The sequence below is a fragment of the Cyprinus carpio genome, chromosome A10, assembly GCF_018340385.1.
Source record: "Cyprinus carpio isolate SPL01 chromosome A10, ASM1834038v1, whole genome shotgun sequence".
NCBI lineage: Eukaryota > Metazoa > Chordata > Actinopteri > Cypriniformes > Cyprinidae > Cyprinus > Cyprinus carpio.
Genome location: NC_056581.1, coordinates 3,821,244 through 3,841,086, shown reverse-complemented (window position 1 = coordinate 3,841,086; position 19,843 = coordinate 3,821,244). Strand labels below are relative to the sequence as shown.

At 34.3% G+C, this 19,843-nt stretch overlaps 1 protein-coding gene across 1 annotated transcript in view; it reads left to right on the top strand.

The window, feature by feature from the left end:
* Positions 1-743: 743 nt before the first annotated feature.
* Positions 744-19,843, top strand: part of LOC109064274 (sarcosine dehydrogenase, mitochondrial-like) — a gene marked incomplete at its 5' end in the record, with an annotated part of 60,870 nt that continues 41,770 nt past the window's right edge. Inside the window, 8 exons of the mRNA XM_042764546.1 lie at positions 744-873; positions 2,597-2,923; positions 3,473-3,651; positions 3,842-4,021; positions 4,160-4,283; positions 5,070-5,170; positions 8,142-8,246; positions 16,787-16,916. Coding sequence (XP_042620480.1) covers positions 744-873; positions 2,597-2,923; positions 3,473-3,651; positions 3,842-4,021; positions 4,160-4,283; positions 5,070-5,170; positions 8,142-8,246; positions 16,787-16,916 — 1,276 coding nt within the window. The remainder of the gene's footprint in view (positions 874-2,596; positions 2,924-3,472; positions 3,652-3,841; positions 4,022-4,159; positions 4,284-5,069; positions 5,171-8,141; positions 8,247-16,786; positions 16,917-19,843) is intronic.

Below are 19,843 nucleotides of genomic sequence, written 5' to 3'. Positions count from 1 at the left end.
TATTATTCTGTCTTAAACAAAAGTGACTCAGTTTCTGTCTGTGAAATTGTAAGACATTACATTAAAAAAAACCCTCAAAACCCATTATAGTAAACATAACCTATTCCTAAAAAATTTTTTCTTTGTGAAATTAAGAATCAAATTCCATGCATGAGCTTATTTGCATGCCTATACTGACACCAATTTTATACAGCATGTTCATGTTTGTATTTTATAATGTCTGTTTGAAATCGAGATCTTTCTCCACCTTGCTATTATATCTCTCCTGTAATGCACATCTATGTTCTCAATATTTTTCAGAAGCAATGGAGTCTCCTATAATTCAGAATCCTATAACAGTAGAGCAGAAGTCTGCTCTGAGGGGAAACACATAAACCTATAGATTATGTAAATGTATAAATCTGTATATATACCCACATACTGCATATGAGTATTCAGAATAATGTTTGATCAATGTGTATTTAAAAATATATATATAAAAATACCCTAAACTTTTAAATCTCCCCATCTTTGGTAACATATTTATAAAATATAAACTGTATACTTATGTATCTGCTATTATATACATTTGCAGAATAAAAAATAATTATAACATAAAAATATATATTTTTATATATTAAAATAATAAAAAATAATATTTATTTCTTCCTTTCCACAACATACCATTGGTTCTGCAGTCAGACTGAACTTACTACAAATCGTGCTGTTGGTGGGTGGAGAGTATAAACTAGGGTTAACATGTCTATTTGGCAGCTTGCAACCGTTTTAGCTGCAAGCTGCAGTGTGCACTACACAGCACCCAACGTCTGAGCAACAGCAAAACCATTTCTTGTGTTTTCTTCTTTTGTCCTAGTGGATTTATTCATCTGACAGGTAAGCAATACATGCATTGTTCTGGAACTCTCTGAAAAACCTTCAGGCTGTCTCAAAACCTAGTTGCCAAGAAAGCATTTTTGGAATGGTGCCGACTCCTCTTCTGATGTTTTGAAATGTCAAGTTAAACTGACTGAAAACGTAAAGTAAGTCCACTTTTAACCCAATTTAAACGTTTCACACTTGTAATTTTGAATCCGAATTTGGAAATCCGAACTAGGCGAGTTGTTAAGGAACAGACAACCAATCATAAACCGCTCAGTACCTCATGAAATATTCATGCACTTTGTATGTTCGTCAGTGTTTGAGGAAAGGTTTAAAAGTTATGTCGGCTTAATTATGTTCTTTAAATGATACAGATTTTCATAGCAGTTATTAAAAAAGGTCACGTGCTGTACCTGTCTGAGATTCATCGATTGTGAACTGTCGAAACCTGACTACACAGGAGCCTCCTCGAAAACCCACTATCCAGCGTGAAGCATGAAATCTGTAACAAATCAATTGTGAGTCGCTTCTGTAGTTTGCTGTCAGACGCGTCGCAGCTCTCCGCTTGTTTCAATAGTATGTTGGCTCATTCACGCATCTGCAGTTCTGAAGTTTGCCACAGCACAGCTGTTTTCGTCCACATGCTCAGTCAGCAATCAGCCATATTTATTTATGAAAATATCTAACAGTCTCACACTCTTAAAGAAGCAGTTAACAAACAGAGCAGTTTTTTTACGCTCTTTCAGTAAGTTTTATATAGGTGAGCGACACAAACGTGAGGTTACTACTGAACTACTGCCCTACTTCACACGCTGATTGCTTTAAGTTACATTTACATTTACATTTACATTTAATCATTTAGCAGACGCTTTTATCCAAAGCGACTTACAAATGAGAACAGTAGAAACAATCAGATCAACGAGAGAACAACAACGGTATACAAGTATACTCAGTTAATCTAGTACAGAACACGTAGCCAGGGTTTTTTTTTTTTTTTTTTTTTTTTTTTTTTTTTGAATATAATAGACAAGAAAAAGAAAAGGTAAGTACTAGTATTAGTTGGTTAAGTGTTAAGTTCTTGTTTATGTTTTTTTTTTTCAGTGCATGCCACCTGTTTTACAAAACGCGTGGATTGTGTTTGAAATGTTGACTGCTTTGCACGTTATTATTCTTAAATTTACTTGTCAAGTGTTTGCATTGCATACGTTGAGAATTGCAAAAATAATTCACCATAGATTTTGCATTATGTTCTGCAAAGACAAGCTGGACATTATTTCTAGGTGATTGGTTTTGTTGAACAATGCGGGGAGCAAAGGCTGAATTTTCTGTATTTAAAACACTTCTCTAAACAGACTCACATGGTGATCATATGCTGAATAGCTACTTGTAAAATTATCAATTAAATGTTAAGGATAGAATAAAAATAAATAAAAATGATACGTTTAGCTTTAGATGAATGAATAAATAAATACATTTATTATGACTGAACCAAGTAAAATCGCAGCAATATAGTAGGGGTCATATGTGTTATTTTTAAGGGAAAACAATTTTTTCTTTTTTTGTTTTTTTTTTTAATGGGCAGATGTTTATCCTATGTCAGATACTGATATAGAATAAAAAAATAAATAAATACAATTTTACATAAAAGTGGACCCAGCACTGAACTCTGAGGCACTCATTTACAGTCTATTAACATTTTGCAATAAAAGTATGTGTTTATAGTCTTGTACTGTTGCAGGGGCCTTGGCCTTCTTGGGAACAGCAGCAAGGAGGGGGATGGCATGCCGAAAGCCCCTTTCACCCCTCTGCCGTGCCACCACCCGCTGCTATAGCTCCCAGTCGACACACACCACAGAGAAGAGTGTCCCCTATGAGAAGCCCCTTAAACAGGAGGATGGCATCAGTGGACCCACTAAACCCCTGCCGAAGTTTGCAGATGTTGTGGTGATCGGAGGAGGAAGCCTGGGTTGCCAGACCCTTTACCACCTGTGTAAACTGGGCATGACCAATGTGGTTCTGCTGGAGAGGGACAGATTGACTACAGGCACCACCTGGCACACAGCAGGTATTGCGCTTTGTTTACTTTGTGATTAGAGAATTTGTTGATTATGGTTTCTTTCTGTGCAAAGAGTATAGGCAGAAGCACATAAGTTTTGCTTCAATGCACAATGTGTAAAAAATGAATCCAGGTTGCATATGCACAATGTAGAAAATGTAGTTTATGTTGCAAAGCAGATTCAGTGACTCACTTGTACAGTTTAGTTCAAGAGTTTGCTCCATGAATAGGCTTACAGAGCTGGTTTTGTAAAAGTTAAAGGGATGTCATTATTCACTTACCCCAATGTGACTGTTATTTATTTGGCAGTCTATGGGACAGTCTCAAGCCTCCCTGTTTTCATCCAAAATATCTTAAATTGTGTTCCAAAGAAGAACAAAGCTTTTACGGGTTTGGAATGACATGGGGTAAGGGATTAAAGACAAAATTTTTGGGTAGAGTAACCCTTTAAAGCGAAATCCTTGGGGGTAGCAGTCTGTCAAATACAAAGGAGATCCAGCTCGTCTTTTGAATTTTGTTTCTTTGTTTGGATAGTACAATCTTTTTACCTTTTCACAGGGCTTTTGTGGCAGTTAAGACCTAGTGATACCGAGCTGGAGCTGTTGGCGCATACTCGCAACGTGATCAGCTCAGAGTTGGAGGAGGAGACTGGCCTCGAGACGGGCTGGATCCAAAATGGAGGCCTGTTCATTGCTTCCAACAAGCAGCGACTGGACGAGTACAAGCGCCTCATGTCGGTATGGCACAAATCCTAAACCACACATCTTGCCAAGATGGGACTGCACAGTCAAATTGCAAAAACAAATGATTTTAATAAATTACTTGACTGTTTTTCTAGCCTAGCCTAGAAAATCTATCATTTATTAATCATAAAGAATGAAATGTGAATGATAAAAGATAATCTGATAAGTAAAATACTCATTTCAGCTGGGTAAAGCATATGGCATTGAGTCATACGTCCTGTCGCCAGCTGAGACCAAGGACCTGTATCCTCTGATGAATGTGAAAGATCTTTATGGCACACTTTACGTGCCTAAAGATGGCACCATGGATCCAGCGGGCACCTGCACCATCCTCTCCAGAGCAGCCACTGCACGCGGTGCCACTGTACGTCTCCATACCCTTTACTATTTTTAAATGTTGATGGAATTATTCTATATATAAGCTGTTGGAGCAGGGTGAATTACTGTATTTTAAGCCAGTGGTTTGCATTAACCTTAATGATACAGTTATTATTGATTACAGGTGATTGAGAATTGTCCAGTGACGGGTATCCAGGTCAAGGTTGATGATTTGGGTGTTAAGAGAGTGAAAGAGGTGCAAACAGCCTATGGGACCATCCAAACACCATGTGTGGTGAATTGTGCAGGTCAGAATGATGCAGACTTCACCAGCAGAGGGCAGTCTTTGATAATGAAAAGTCTTTGTTAATGAAAAGTGGAGTTATAGTTTTTATTTTGAAGTAAAAAGATACAATTAGACCCTTGGGGTAAACTGACCCCCTAGAATTGGCACAAAAGCCCCAAGTGGCATGTTGTTACTAGTGTTATTATTTTTAAATTCATTCTTATTGTAATTAATGGGATTATTTAATATCTCCTTGAATAAGATGTACAGTTCAGACATCTTTACTTTTCATTAAAAGCTAAAGGTTGAGTGAAATCTCACTTTGCATTCATAGTGTTTCTTTACAGTAATTAAAATATGGGCTATTAAATATGTAAATATTCATATGTCTGAATATAAATCATACAATGAATTTACCTTTCAGATGAATCTCATCAATTTGGATCACGTTTTGCCTGTTATCAGTTTCTCAATTATTCAGCTAAATTGTCAAATTATTTTTTTTTTTTTATCCGAGTAGTCGATTTAGTATTTTACACTAAATGACCCTTTAAAACATTTAGAAATATTAATAAAAATTATATCACAAGTCATTTATACATTCTGTAAAGGTTCTAGTGAGGTAGGGGGTAATTTTCTTATTATTTTTAATATTTTTATTTAAATGAATGTTTACTTTTTGATTATTTTACTTAAATATTTTAAGTATTTCTTAAAATGGATTTCATAATCAAATTTCATCAAGTTTCTGTTTTAATACCATATAATACAGCAAAATCCTGTCACTTACCCCTGTGTGTGTTTTTAGGTGTCTGGGCCACTAAGCTTGGTAAAATGGCAGGCGTCAGTGTTCCTTTGATTACCATGCACCATGCTTATATCGTCACAGAAAGAACCAAGGGCATTCAGGTGAGCTTTTAAATGCGTCTCACTGTCCAGTTCAGCATAGCACAGATCTTTAGAATTCCATGCACAAAACCACAGCTGACACACTCAAAGTCACATCATTAAGGGGAGAAATGCAAATATTACATATAACAGTGAGGCGGTAATGTGCATGATTTATTAAAATCATGGTGCATGCAAGGAAACAGAGTCCAACATCCATTATTGACTGATATAAATGTTGATATAAAAAAAAAAAAAAAAACCGGAACAGTTATACCACTTTTGTATGCAATTATTTTAGTTCAAATTCGTGTTTTATTCTCTAAGCACCTGCGGTCCAGTTGAACCATGTGTTGCAATAGCACTGATCTATATTTAAATTAAGTAATATTATTTTTACTGCAAATATTCATCCTACTGTATGTCTTAATTAATTTAATGTACAAAGTTTTCATTCAAGTTATTCCAAATTTAGTTTTAGAATAGCTTTTAGTTTTTAGTATAGAATAGAATTTTTTAGAATAGCTTAAATTTCTTATTTTGTTTGCATTTGAAATTTTAATTACTCAGATATGTTTTTGGCAGGAAAACAGCCAAAGAAGCTGGCATGTTGTTAAAAACAAACAAAAAATAATAATTAATTAAGCTTATTGTATGTTGTGCCCTAGTAGCTAAAGTCACAACTACAGTAATGTTGCACTATCACCACCTGTGAGAAATAGGTTAGGGCTCAACAATAAGGATGTCCTGATGACCCAGACCCAGTTTGAAAGAGTTTCAGGCCACTTGCCCCATCCGACTTACTTGCAATGATGCATTGATACTGCATTTTACATCTTGTGTTTGTTTTCATTTGAGTTCACTAGACCTAGTTTCTGTTGTACTTTGATTAGTTCATTTAAGTTCCTCTGTTTCTCCTTTAGTTTGTCCAGTATTGATGTTCTTATTTTGCTGCGTGTTCCCTTTACTTTCATGGATTATCATCTTCTTGGATTCTATTAAACACTTGTGTAGATGACCTTCATCTTTGTGTGCCCTCTACACATTGTGTGAAAGAAATCAAGGAATTGTACTAAATTAAATGTGTTACCAAGGAAACCAAAGAAAATGACGTGGCACAAGTGTCGGTTTGAATTGGGTGAAAATTATAAATGGATGTTTCACACTAGATTGCTGTTTCCCAGCAGTTTGTAGCTGCCATGGAGTTACATTTATATGTATTTACAGGCAATATTAATATATGATTATATTTTATAAAGGAATTTTACTGCTGTTCGAAAGTTTAGGATCAGTTATGTTTGAGTATGAGTTTTAATGATTTTTAAAGAAGATTCTTTACGCTCATCAAGGCTGCATTTATTTTATCAAAATTACAGAAAAAAATTATATTGTGAAATATTATTGCAGTCTAAAATAACATTTCAGTATATTTTAAAATATAATTTATAATGTGATGTAATTTATAATGTGATATTTATAATGTGATGTAAAGCTGAATTTTCAGCATCATTACTCCAGTCCTCAGAGTCACATGATCCTTCAGAAATCATTTTAATATGATGATTTATTACTCACGTTGAAATAAAAAGTTTAAAAGAACAACATTAAATCAAAATAGAAAGTTTTTATTGTCACTTTTTTATCAATTTAACGTCCTTGCTGAATAAAAGTATTAATTACAACAACAACAACAACAACAACAACAAAATTTTGAACGGTAATGTATATTGTTACAAAATATTTCTTTTTGTTGTTCTCTTCAACTTTTTATTCATCAAAGAATCCTGTTGCATGTTAAAAAAAAAAGGAAAAAAAAGGAATAATTGTTATAATATTGAAAACTAAAATATGTTGCTAAAAATTGATCCTGTTTTAGTGGGGTCAATAAAAAATGGCAGAGCAAGTTTTTCTACACGTCACCATCAGTAGATGCACTTCATTCCTAGTGCAGTCTTCCTGCTGTCCCTCTTTCACTTGCTCTGTTTTTAAGCCGTACAGGGGTCGTCTTGCTCTATTCATTTTACACTGCAGTGGCAAAACACAACAGCGGCTGTGGCATGAGCACTTAACTCACAGCCCCTCTGTGGATTATGCAACACTGTGTGTGTGTGTGTGTGTGTGTGTGTGTGTGTGTGTGTGTGTGTGTGTGTGTGTGTGTGTGTGTGTGTGTGTGTGAGAGAGAGAGAGAGAGAGAGAGAGAGAGAGCTTGTGGTCTAATGCATAGTTGATGACAGCAGTGTTACTGATGTGATGTGCTAGTGAAGCTGATTGACTTTTTTGCTCCTGGAGGGTCTGTGAAACTGATCAATAAATATTAATCCCCATTTTTAAATCAGCATTAAAATAAACAGTGGACAAAAACTACCGGTCAAAAGTTTGAAATAATTAAGATTACTTTTTTTTTTTTTTTAAGAAGCCTCTTATGCTCACCAAGGCCACATTTATTTGTTCAAAAATACAGTAAAAAAAAAAACGTATTTCTGCCATGGGATAAAAACATAAAGATAAATTCTTTTATTGTTTTTTTCTTCTTTTGTCAAACGTTTTTTTCCTCACAATTCTGAGAAAAACTGAATAATGAGATATAAAAAAGTCACAATATTCTGTGGCAGAAATTTTTTTACTGCGAGATGATTCAGCTTTGCATCACAAAAATAAATTGCATTTGTTTCAAATAGAAAACAATTAATTTAAATTGTAATAATATTTCACAATATTACTTTAGTGAAAATAAGAGTCTTCTTTCAAAAACATTTAAAATCCTCAATTCTTCCAAGCGTTGGAAAGGTAGTGTGTGACTGAGCACATAGCTCATATCAGCATGTGGTGAGATGGAGTCATGTTGTTGTTTAGTAAAGCACCATATGCCTGCTACAAAAGCCTTGTCATACATGAACATAATGAGCTAGTTTTCTTTTGAAATGTTGATATTTTAACGTATGATGTGAACTTGTTTTTAAATTCTAAAATTTTTATTTTTATTTTTTTCTAGAATATGCCCAACGTCAGAGATCATGATGCATCAGTCTACCTCCGTCTCCAAGGTGACACTCTTTCTGTGGGAGGCTACGAACACAACCCCATATTCTGGGATGATGTAAGTTGTAATAACTGTGTTTCCAAACCTGACAGTAAAATTATTTATCTGAGACATAAAAGTTGTTATTCATTCCATATTTTTGCTGTAGTTGTATATGATGTATTTTCTGTGTTTGATTTGAGTTCCACAACCCAGATTCAGTTCACATTTGCTAACCACACACTGCTCCTGGGAAGTTCCCACTTAAAATGCTGATTTGATATGCATTCTTGTGTGCGTTAGGTGTGTAACGCTGATTCATCAAAGTATTTACAGAATATTTATCATTAGTGATTAACAATGTACCCTAGTGGTCATCGGCTGATATGAATTATTTTAAATTATTTATGGTGGACATTGGATAATTGTTGCATTTCTGCCTATTTTTACATTTAGATTAACTTTTTCATCTAACAAAGTTGATCTTTATAAAATTTTCTAAATATTATTTATATGTAATTTATACACTATTGTAACATTTATTAATATTTTGAATTAGCTTTTATATTTTCAGTTTTTATTTTAATTTTAATTTCAGTAATTTTATGTACTTTTGAAAATAATTTATATTTATCTTTCATTTATGATATTTTAATATTAAACTTTTTAATTAAGTTGCAAAGCGTGAAACTCTGTGTATACTTGCCTTACAGACATGAAAAATATATCTATAGAGAGTGAAATGTCTACTTTCAAATGAAACAATTAAAATCTACAAAAAAATAAAAAATACTGTGCACAGCACATACTGTGAAGATGAGTCAGTGTCGCCAACTTCATCTCTTAAACCGAAATAGCATAAATTTTTCTTGGTTAACATCAGATTGAGCGGCCATTTAAAGTTGCTACTACTTACATATTTCAGATGATAAGCCATATTTGAGGTCGATAAATGATAGGCGAGCGCTTGGATGTAATGTTACTGTATTACCACAAAATGCAGCCGTTAATGATCTGTCCGTCACGGACTGCGTGAGCTCACCACTTCCTGTGGATTTTTTTTTTTTTCTGTGACTAAGCGACTAATAAAATTTTGGTCGACCAAGCCACTTCTCGACGACTAACGGGGGCAGCCCTAACACTATTGTTACTATTATTTTAGTTTTATTTTAATTTTAGTTAGTTTTAATAATTTTGTGTTTTGTATTAATGTTGTGTGTCGTCATTTTTATAATTTTTTTGGTTTATTTTTAATGTCTATGTAGTTTTTTTTAAGATTTAGTTTATTAAGTTTTAGTTATTTTAGTACTTCAACTTAAACTAAATGAAAATGAGATGTTGCCTTGGCAACTAACTAAGTTTTAAATTATTTAATTTAATTTAATTTCAGTTCATGTTTATTTTATTTCAAGTAATGAATATAGGTTTTTAATGGTTTTAGTTTTAGTTAACAATAATAACCCTGCAACACAAAAAAAAAAAAAAAAAACTGTTAGTGGAATAAGTTTCAGTCAGAAATTGCTAATAAATGTCATAAATAATTACAAAGAAATGGCAAAGAAACGCATTAAATTAAACATACAATTTTAAAGAAGAAAGACTAAAGTATTTTCTTGTAAAACATACTCAAACAATCTTTATTTTATGTACAACTTTAATTCCATTATTTAGTGTATATACTGCATAGGTTTTTTAAGTATCTGAATTATTATGCCTTACACTAAGATAACAGTTTCAAACAGTAGTATGTCACTTGACCTTATCACACATAAATGTGCTTATAAAAATGGTTATTGCACATTTTAATGTGATTTCGTGTAAAAAATTCTGTGACATTTTTCAGTCCAGTCATATAAGAAGTCAAAAGTTTACTGATATGGGGCTAATACCACTAACATCAAATTCATTTGTCAAGGAAATGTTGCGTACTGTGCACAAAACACTGCAGAAATAGTAAACGTATTACTTGCTATTGTTCAGTAGAGTGATATTCTTTACGCAGCAAGTGTGTTTGTGAGTGCTTCTGTCTGAAGATATTCCAGTGTAATAATGTCTGGACAGGGTTTTTTTACCCTGTCACCTCCCATTTGACCACATTTACACTGTATTGCCTTTGTAATGATCTCCAGCCAGCAGTATTCTGTGTGTAACAAAGCGCTCTCATTAAAATCTAGAGAAAGCAACAGTCATGGTATGAAACAGCGGCTCAATATCTCCGGGAAGTGTGAACATTTTGAGAAATGTGTTTGTAGAAACGGCGGTGGTCTGAAACTCTTAATGAGACAGTGTGAAGCCTGGCCAGGTTTTCAGCACATGCAGCCTCTACAGTTTTATTTTTACACTTCAGTCTGCTCCACACCGGCCACATATTCTCTCCATTTTTGCGATCAGCATTTCATCAGCGATTGCTGTCCGATTGCTCACACCGTCTGCTGCTTCTTTCCATCCCACGGTTTGGAGTTCATTGACAGTCCCCTGTGGCAGTGAGAGAAGACAGTGACAAGCAGAGGACTTTGCTTAAATAAAATTTACAAATTGAGAAGTCTTCTTGGTAGAATGAAGCATGCTTGTTGCGCCAAGAAAGTGAAGTTGGAGCTGTGCAGATGGTGGGAGGAGGTTCAGTCTGCTCCGTAAAATTAACATTAAATCAAAATTGAGTCTATAAAAGTTCTTAATAGATGTCTTATTATGCTGTAAAGAATAAAACTGACTTCACTATAATAGATATAGATGTATAACTTCACTATAATAAATATAAAGTCAGAATTTGCAAGATATAAACTCACAACAGCGAGACTTAGAATTCAGAGAAAAAAGTCTGTATTGTGAGATATAAAGTCTGAATTGCCAGATAAAAGGTCTGAATTGAGAAATGAATTATCTGAATTGCAAGATATGCGTCCAAATAGACAGATTGCAAGATATAAACTTCAGATTGTGAGATACTCAAAATTGAGAAAATAAAGTCTGAATTGCGAGATATAACGTCTGAGTTGCGAGATATATCGTCTGAATTGTGAGATGTAACATCTGAATTGCGAGATATATCGTCTGAATTGCGAGACATAACGTCTGAATTGCGAGATGTATCGTCTGAATTGCGAGATATAACGTCTGAATTGCGAGATGTAACGTCTGAATTGCGAGATATGTCGTCTGAATTGCGAGATATATCATCTGAATTGCGAGATATAACGTCTGAATTGCGAGATGTATCGTCTGAATTGCGAGATATAATAATGTCTGAATTGCTAGATATAATAATGTCTTGAATTTCGAGATGTATCGTCTGAATTGCGAGATGTATCGTCTGAATTGCGAGATATAATAATGTCTGAATTGCGAGATATAATAATGTCTGAATTGCGAGATGTATCGTCTGAATTGCGAGATATATCGTCTGAATTGCGAGATATAATAATGTCTGAATTGCTAGATATAATAATGTCTGAATTGCTAGATATAATAATGTCTGAATTGCTAGATATAATAATGTCTGAATTGCGAGATGTATCGTCTGAATTGCGAGATATATCGTCTGAATTGCGAGATATAACGTCTGAATTGCGAGATATATCGTCTGAATTGCGAGATATAACGTCTGAATTGCGAGATGTATCTTCTGAATTGTGAGATATAACGTCTGAATTGCGAGATGTATCGTCTGAATTGCGAGATGTATCGTCTGAATTGCGAGATATAATAATGTCTGAATTGCTAGATATAATAATGTCTGAATTGCGAGATATATCGTCTGAATTGCGAGATATAATAATGTCTGAATTGCTAGATATAATAATGTCTGAATTGCTAGATTTATAATAATGTCTGAATTGCTAAGATATAATAATGTCTGAATTGCGAGATATAGCGTCTGAATTGCGAGTATATATCGTCTGAATTTGCGAGATATAACGTCTGAATTGCGAGATATATTCATCTGAATTGCGAGATATAACGTCTGAATTGCGAGATGTATCGTCTGACTTTGCGAGATATAACGTCTGAATTGCGAGATGTATCGTCTGAATTGCGAGATGTATTCTGAATTGCGAGATATAATAATGTCTGAATTGCTAGATATAATAATGTCTGAATTGCGAGATGTATCGTCTGAATTGCGAGATGTATCGTCTGAATTCCGAGATATAATAATGTCTGAATTGCTAGATATAATAATGTCTGAATTGCGAGATATAATAATGTCTGAATTGCGAGATATAATAATGTCTGAATTGCGAGATATAATAATGTCTGAATTGCGAGATATAACTTCTGAGTTGCGAGATATAGCGTCTGAATTGCGAGATATATTGTCTGAATTGCGAGATATAACGTCTGAATTGCTAGATGTATCGTCTGAATTGCTAGATGTATCGTCTGAATTGCGAGATAGAACGTCTGAATTGCGAGATATAACGTCTGAATTGCGAGATATATCGTCTGAATTGCGAGATATATCATCTGAATTCCGAGATATAACGTCTGAATTGCGAGATGTATCGTCTGAATTGCGAGATATAATAATGTCTGAATTGCTAGATATAATAATGTCTGAATTGCGAGATGTATCGTCTGAATTGCGAGATGTATCGTCTGAATTGCGAGATATAATAATGTCTGAATTGCGAGATGTATCGTCTGAATTGCGAGATATATCGTCTGAATTGCGAGATATAATAATGTCTGAATTGCTAGATATAATAATGTCTGAATTGCTAGATATAATAATGTCTGAATTGCTAGATATAATAATTTCTGAATTGTGAGATATGTCGTCTGAATTGTGAGATATATCATCTGAATTGCGAGATATAACGTCTGAATTGCGAGATGTATCGTCTGAATTGCGAGATATAACGTCTGAATTGCGAGATGTATCATCTGAATTGCGAGATAATAATGTTGTCTGAATTGCTAGATATAATAATGTCTGAATTGCGAGATGTATCGTCTGAATTGCGAGATGTATCGTCTGAATTGCGAGATATAATAATGTCTGAATTGCTAGATATAATAATGTCTGAATGCGAGATGTATCGTCTGAATTGCGAGATGTATCGTCTGAATTGCGAGATATAATAATGTCTGAATTGCGAGATGTATCGTCTGAATTGCGAGATATAATAATGTCTGAATTGCGAGATGTATCGTCTGAATTTGCGAGATATATCGTCTGAATTGCGAGATATAATAATGTCTGAATTGCTAGATATAATAATGTCTGAATTGCTAGATATAATAATGTCTGAATTGCTAGATATAATAATGTCTGAATTGCGAGATATGTCGTCTGAATTGCGAGATATATCATCTGAATTGCGAGATATAACGTCTGAATTGCGAGATGTATCGTCTGAATTGCGAGATATAACGTCTGAATTGCGAGATGTATCGTTTGAATTGCGAGATATAATAATGTCTGAATTGCTAGATATAATAATGTCTGAATTGCGAGATATAATAATGTCTGAATTTCGAGATGTATCGTCTGAATTGCGAGATGTATCGTCTGAATTGCGAAATCTAATAATTCCTGAATTGCGAAATATAATAATGTCTGAATTGCGTATCGTCGTGAATTGCGAGATATATCGTCTGAATTGCGAGATGTAATTCTGTCTGAATTGCTAGATATAATAATGTCTGAATTGCTAGATATAATAATGTCTGAATTGCTAGATATAATAATGTCTGAATTGCGAGATATAATATCGTCTGAATTGCGAGATATATCATCTGAATTGCGAGATATAACGTCTGAATTGCGAGATGTATCGTCTGAATTGCGAGATATAATAATGTCTGAATTGCTAGATATAATAATGTCTGAATTGCGAGATGTATCGTCTGAATTGCGAGATGTATCGTCTGAATTGCGAGATATAATAATGTCTGAATTGCTAGATTATAATAATGTCTGAATTGCTAGATATAATAATGTCTGAATTGCTAGATATAATAATGTCTGAATTGCGAGATGTGTCGTCTGAATTGCGAGATATATCATCTGAATTGCGCATGGGATATAACGTAACGTCTGAATTGCGAGATGTATCGTCTGAATTGCGAGATAATTAATAAACTCTGAATTGCGAGATGTTATCGGATATGATTGAATTGCGAGATATAATACCTAATTGTTGAATTGCTAGATATAATAATGTCTGAATTGTCGATTGATGTATCGGTCTGAATTGCGAGATGTATCGTCTGAATTGCCGAGATATAATAATGTCTGAATTGCTAGATATAATAATGTCTGGAATTGCGAGATATAATAATGTCTGAATTGCGAGATATAATAATAAATGTCTGAATTGCGTCCGAGATATATAATGTCTGAATTGCGAGAGACCCCTTATAACTTCTGAGGTTGCGAGATTATAGCGCCGAAGGCGATATAGCGTCTGAATTGCGAGATATATAGCCGTCCTGAATTGCGAGATATATTGTCTGAATTGCGAGATATAACGTCTGAATTGCTAGATGTATCGTCTGAATTGCTAGATGTATCGTCTGCTTGAATTGGATAATTGCCTAGATTATAACATCTGAATTGCGGAGGAGATGTAAGGTCTGAAGGTTGAAGTTGCGAAGATATGTCGTCTGAATTGCGAGATATATCATCTGAAATTGCGAGGATATAACATCTGAATTGCGAGATGTATCGTCTGAAAATTGCGAGATATAACGTCTGAATTGCGAGATGTATCATCTGAATTGCGAGATATAATAATGTCTGAATTGCTAGATATAATAATGTCTGAATTGCGAGATGTATCATCTGAATTGCGAGATATAATAATGTCTGAATTGCTAGATATAATAATGTCTGAATTGCGAGATATAATAATGTCTGAATTGCTAGATATAATAATGTCTGAATTGAGAGATATAATAATGTCTGAATTGCGAGATGTATCGTCTGAATTGCGAGATGTATCGTCTGAATTGCGAGATGTAACATCTGAATTGCGAGATATATCGTCTGAATTGCGAGATATAACGTCTGAATTGCGAGATGTATTCTTCTGAATTGTGAGATATAGGTCTGAACGTTGAATTGCGAGATGTATCGTCTGAATTGCGAGATATAAATAATGGCCTGTCTGAATTGCTAGATATAAGTAATGTCTCTGAATTGCGAGGAGAGATATAATAATGTGCCCTGAATTTTCGAGATGTAGGTCTGAATTTCGAGATGTATCGTCTGAATTGCGAGATGTATCGTCTGAATTGCGAGATATAATAATGTCTGAATTGCGAGATTTGATAGTTTTTGAGTTTGGATTTATAGATTTTGAATTGCGAGATAGAGATATAATAATGGCTGAATTGCGAGATATAACGTCTGAATTGCGAGATATATCGTCTGAATTGCGAGATATAATAATGTCTGAATTGCGAGATATAATAATGTCTGAATTGCGAGATATAACGTCTGAAATGCGAGATATAATAATGTCTGAATTGCGAGATATAACTTCTGAATTGCGAGATATAGCGTCTGAATTGCGAGATATAGTGTCTGAATTGCGAGATATAATAATGTCTGAATTGCGAGATATAATAATGTCTGAATTGCGAGATATAACGTCTGAAATGCGAGATATAACGTCTGAATTGCGAGATATATTGTCTGAATTGCGAGATATAATAATGTCTGAATTGCGAGATATAATAATGTCTGAATTGCGAGATATAATAATGTCTGAATTGCGAGATTTGGGGGGTATATAGAGTTTTAGTTTTTGGATTTTACGTCTGAATTGCGAGATATAGCGTCTGAATTGCAAGATATAGCGTCTGAATTGCGAGATATAGCGTCTGAATTGTGAGATATAGCGTCTGAATTTCGAGATATAGCGTCTGAATTGCGAGATGTAAAGCTTGAATTGAGATGTAATGTCCAAATTCTGAGATCTAAACTGATTTGTGAGATGTAAAGTCTGAGTTGTGAGATATAAACTTCGAATTGAGAAATGAAAAGTCTGAATTGCGAGATATAAACTGCGAATTGAGAAATAGAACATAGAATTGCGAGATGTAAACTCACAATTTTAAGGAAAAAGAAATCAGAATTGTGAGAGAAAAAGCTGTAAAGACGTTTTTTTTTTTTTGTAAGCAGGAACAAAAAACAGAATTGCGAGTTAAATAAAGTCTGAATTTAAAGTCTGAGTTGCTTGTGGGGGTTTAATTCTGAGTTTATATCTCGCATTTCTTCTTTACTGAGACTTTTGCAATTTCCGTTTTTATCCTGTGGCAGAATTGAACTTCCAAAATTGCTTTTAAAACTCCAAACACACAGATCCTCCGTAAATGTACATTAGAAATAAGCAAAAGTTTGTCTGAGAAACGGATGATGGCTAGTTGTTATGGATTGAACAGTGATGTTTATCAAGGCGGGGTTTAGTAAAGGGTTAATTGGACACCAGTAGTTTAACATGATTGGTGTTACATGTTATGTCAGTGACAGGTTATCATCCAGTAAGACCATCCTCCTAAATCATAGATGCAGTGCTGGATTTATGGCAGCAGTGAGCTCATCACATCTGACAAGGTCACTCCATTATTGTGTGTGACTAAAATTGTGTATTTGTTCTGTGATCCTGCAGGTGTCTGATAAGTTTGCCTTCAGCTTGTTTGATCTGGATTGGGATGTCTTTATGCAGCACATTGATGGTGCTGTGAACCGAGTACCTGCTCTGGAACAAACTGGAATCAAATCCACTGTCTGTGGTCCAGGTACATGAACACATACAGACAGACAAATATATCAAACGCTCAGTTTACAACATCTGTCTCTGATGCATTAAAAAGATACATACATAGAGTCTTTGTTCAGGAATCAAACTTCACTGTATTAACAGCTCGTAAGAGTCATTTGGTCATATTTTTTTCAGAAAACATGTGATGCAGAATACAGATATTTTCATTGTAGTGCAGAGTTGAGGGTATTTCTATACTGATTGCTAGTATCTTCATCAGCACATCACACATACTTTGTGACAGTGAGTTTGATCTCACTGTGCTCTTCCAGTCCATCTCACAAAGTGATTGGCTCGCTAGACTGCCAGTCAAATGACTCAGTGCTCTGATTGGCTGATTTGTCACCTTTCCGGCTCTCCCCAGAGATTCAATCAACCTTTGCTGGCTGTAATAAGAGATGAAAGGTGTGAAATGGCGCTAACACACTGTAGTGGCTGTCAGTCACTTGCGGGCGGGTTTCGGGTCAGTGGATGAATGCTCCTCAAGTCATTTTAGGAGAGTGATAGCAAAAACTCCATTCATCAACTATTAAAAACGAGATGTTAAGCATATGTATAATTCAGCTCTGCTATCATTGGACTTTGCATGAATCCCATTTAACACTTGATAATTATACCTTTAGGCATGACCGCGGTGTTCCACTGGCCATTAACTGCATCCACTTTAGTCAAGAACTACACTTGAAAATCACCCTTACTTGATGAAAACCACCTGTGTGCAGTGGTGTTTCACATGCTTTCAGAATAAATGCAGAAGTGTGTTTGCTGCTCACACTCATGCGGTGTCTCATTGGCCTGCTGTGAGTCGGTGTATCGTGAACACTGCCCAGAGTTCTTGATCCACTAAACATTGATGACTCCGTTAACTGCGACCCCATTATGTGGTTTCACATGAAATATTATCAACAAAATTGCAGAATAATATGATTACTGATATCCTTTGAGATCTGGTCTGGATATTATTATTTTTTCTTTATTTCTGTTGTCTTTAAATTATTTAAATATATAATTAAAAAAATTTGATGTTTTATATGATTACTGATATTCCTTTTTTTTTTTTTTTTTTTTTTTTTTTTTTAATTTTTTTAATTTTTTATTTAAAAAATTTATTTTTTATTAATTTTCAGCATCATTAATTCAGTCTTCAGCAATTATTCAAATATGCTGATTTACTGCTCAAGAAACATTTATTATTATTACCAATGTTGGAAGCAGTTTTTGCTGATTGATATTTTCATGGAAACCTTAGACCACATTATAAATCTGTGATTCATTTAATATTAAGTGGGGGGGGGGGGTTTATCTAAGAAACAAGATTTTACACTATTCTAAAAAATAATAAAATAATAATTTTGACAGATCTTTCGTTCATTGAAGCACAAGTTGCTCTCTTTATCATTCATAAAATCCTTTCTTAGTATTAATAATAAATTTTTGTCTTTTTTTTTGATAATATTATTGCAATTTGTATTACATTTTTTTAAAAATGCAAAATTAGCAGCATTTTCCCTGATCTCACTTTTGGACTTCCAGTATATATTTGAATCAGTCCAAATGTGTTGTAATTTGAGTTTGTAGAGATGGATCATGGATTAATGGATCATGTTTAGTCAATTACTCATGTTCTAAAGGCATTGGTTTGCTGTTGTTGAAGCTGTGTTTGACACTACAAGGTGACCTCTGGGGACGGAAGTCAGAGCACTTCGGTCATTTCTCTGAGGCCATAGCTGTGTGTGGTGATGTATAAGAGCGATGGAGGAGAGGAAGATGGATAAATAAAATATAGCTGCGGCCTCAAAGAGCAAATGATGCTGTGGAAAACACTTTCTCATGTGGAGTAATGGAAAAGGTGTGTCTCTGCTCTTCATCTCTCTTTTTCTATCTCGCCTCTCAATCTCTCTTGCACTCGTGGCCTTTGTTTCTCCTCGCATTCGTTCACCTTTGCATTTCTCTCTGTCTTTTGATGCTTTTGAGGGTCATCCCACAGTATCTTACTACTGAAAGCTTTGACCGTTACGAATATACCATTAAGTGAGCGCTCAGCAGCGATACATTTTTAAAGAGCATCTCAGAAATATCTGATCTGACCCACCGGCAGCACCATGTGCCTCATTTCCCCACCTCTCACAGTTATTTTTTTACTTTCTGTGCTTTAAAAAAGCCTTATCATAAACTCTCATAGCTATTATTTTTTCCTGAAGTGCTTTTATAGTGATAGTCAAGTTTTCTTGCACCATAAACAGTCATAATTTCACTACATTCTAGTCCAGAATAGGTCTAACTGACGTTGTACATGTAAATACGTTGTTGCTTTTACATTGTTTGTTGCTTATTCTAATATACTACGGAGGCTTAATGTCATATTGTTTAACATTTAAGGATTCACCAAAATATTTAACTATTTCAGCAAGTCAGGTTTTCAAAAGGACTGTTTAATCATGTTAGATTTTAGGTTGAAAAATCTTGATGTGTTTTCAATTTTGGATGCTGAAATATTTTTGTTGACATTATATAACATGGTCACAGGAAAAAATGTACTGAAATTAATGAATATAACAAGAAGAAATATTGAATAATTTTTTTAGCAAAAACCTTGATAAATAATAAAAAAAAACTTGCTGTTGCGTCTTTGAGACTTCATGTATATGATGTCTTTTATTAAGGAATTACTATTGTCTATTAGAGTAGCATTTGGGAATTAAACCCATCTCGCTGAAGCTTAGTTTCCATCAATGATCAGGGAGGCTGGAAAGTTTTGCATTGAGGGCATTAAAATATGCCAAAATAATACACTGATCTCTCTCTCACTTTTTTTTTTTCAAAAGATAACATTTCTTCCTGTAGTTTTGGTTAGACCTACATTGAAAGGAAATGTATTTTTAAATGGAAGTGTATTTTATCCTT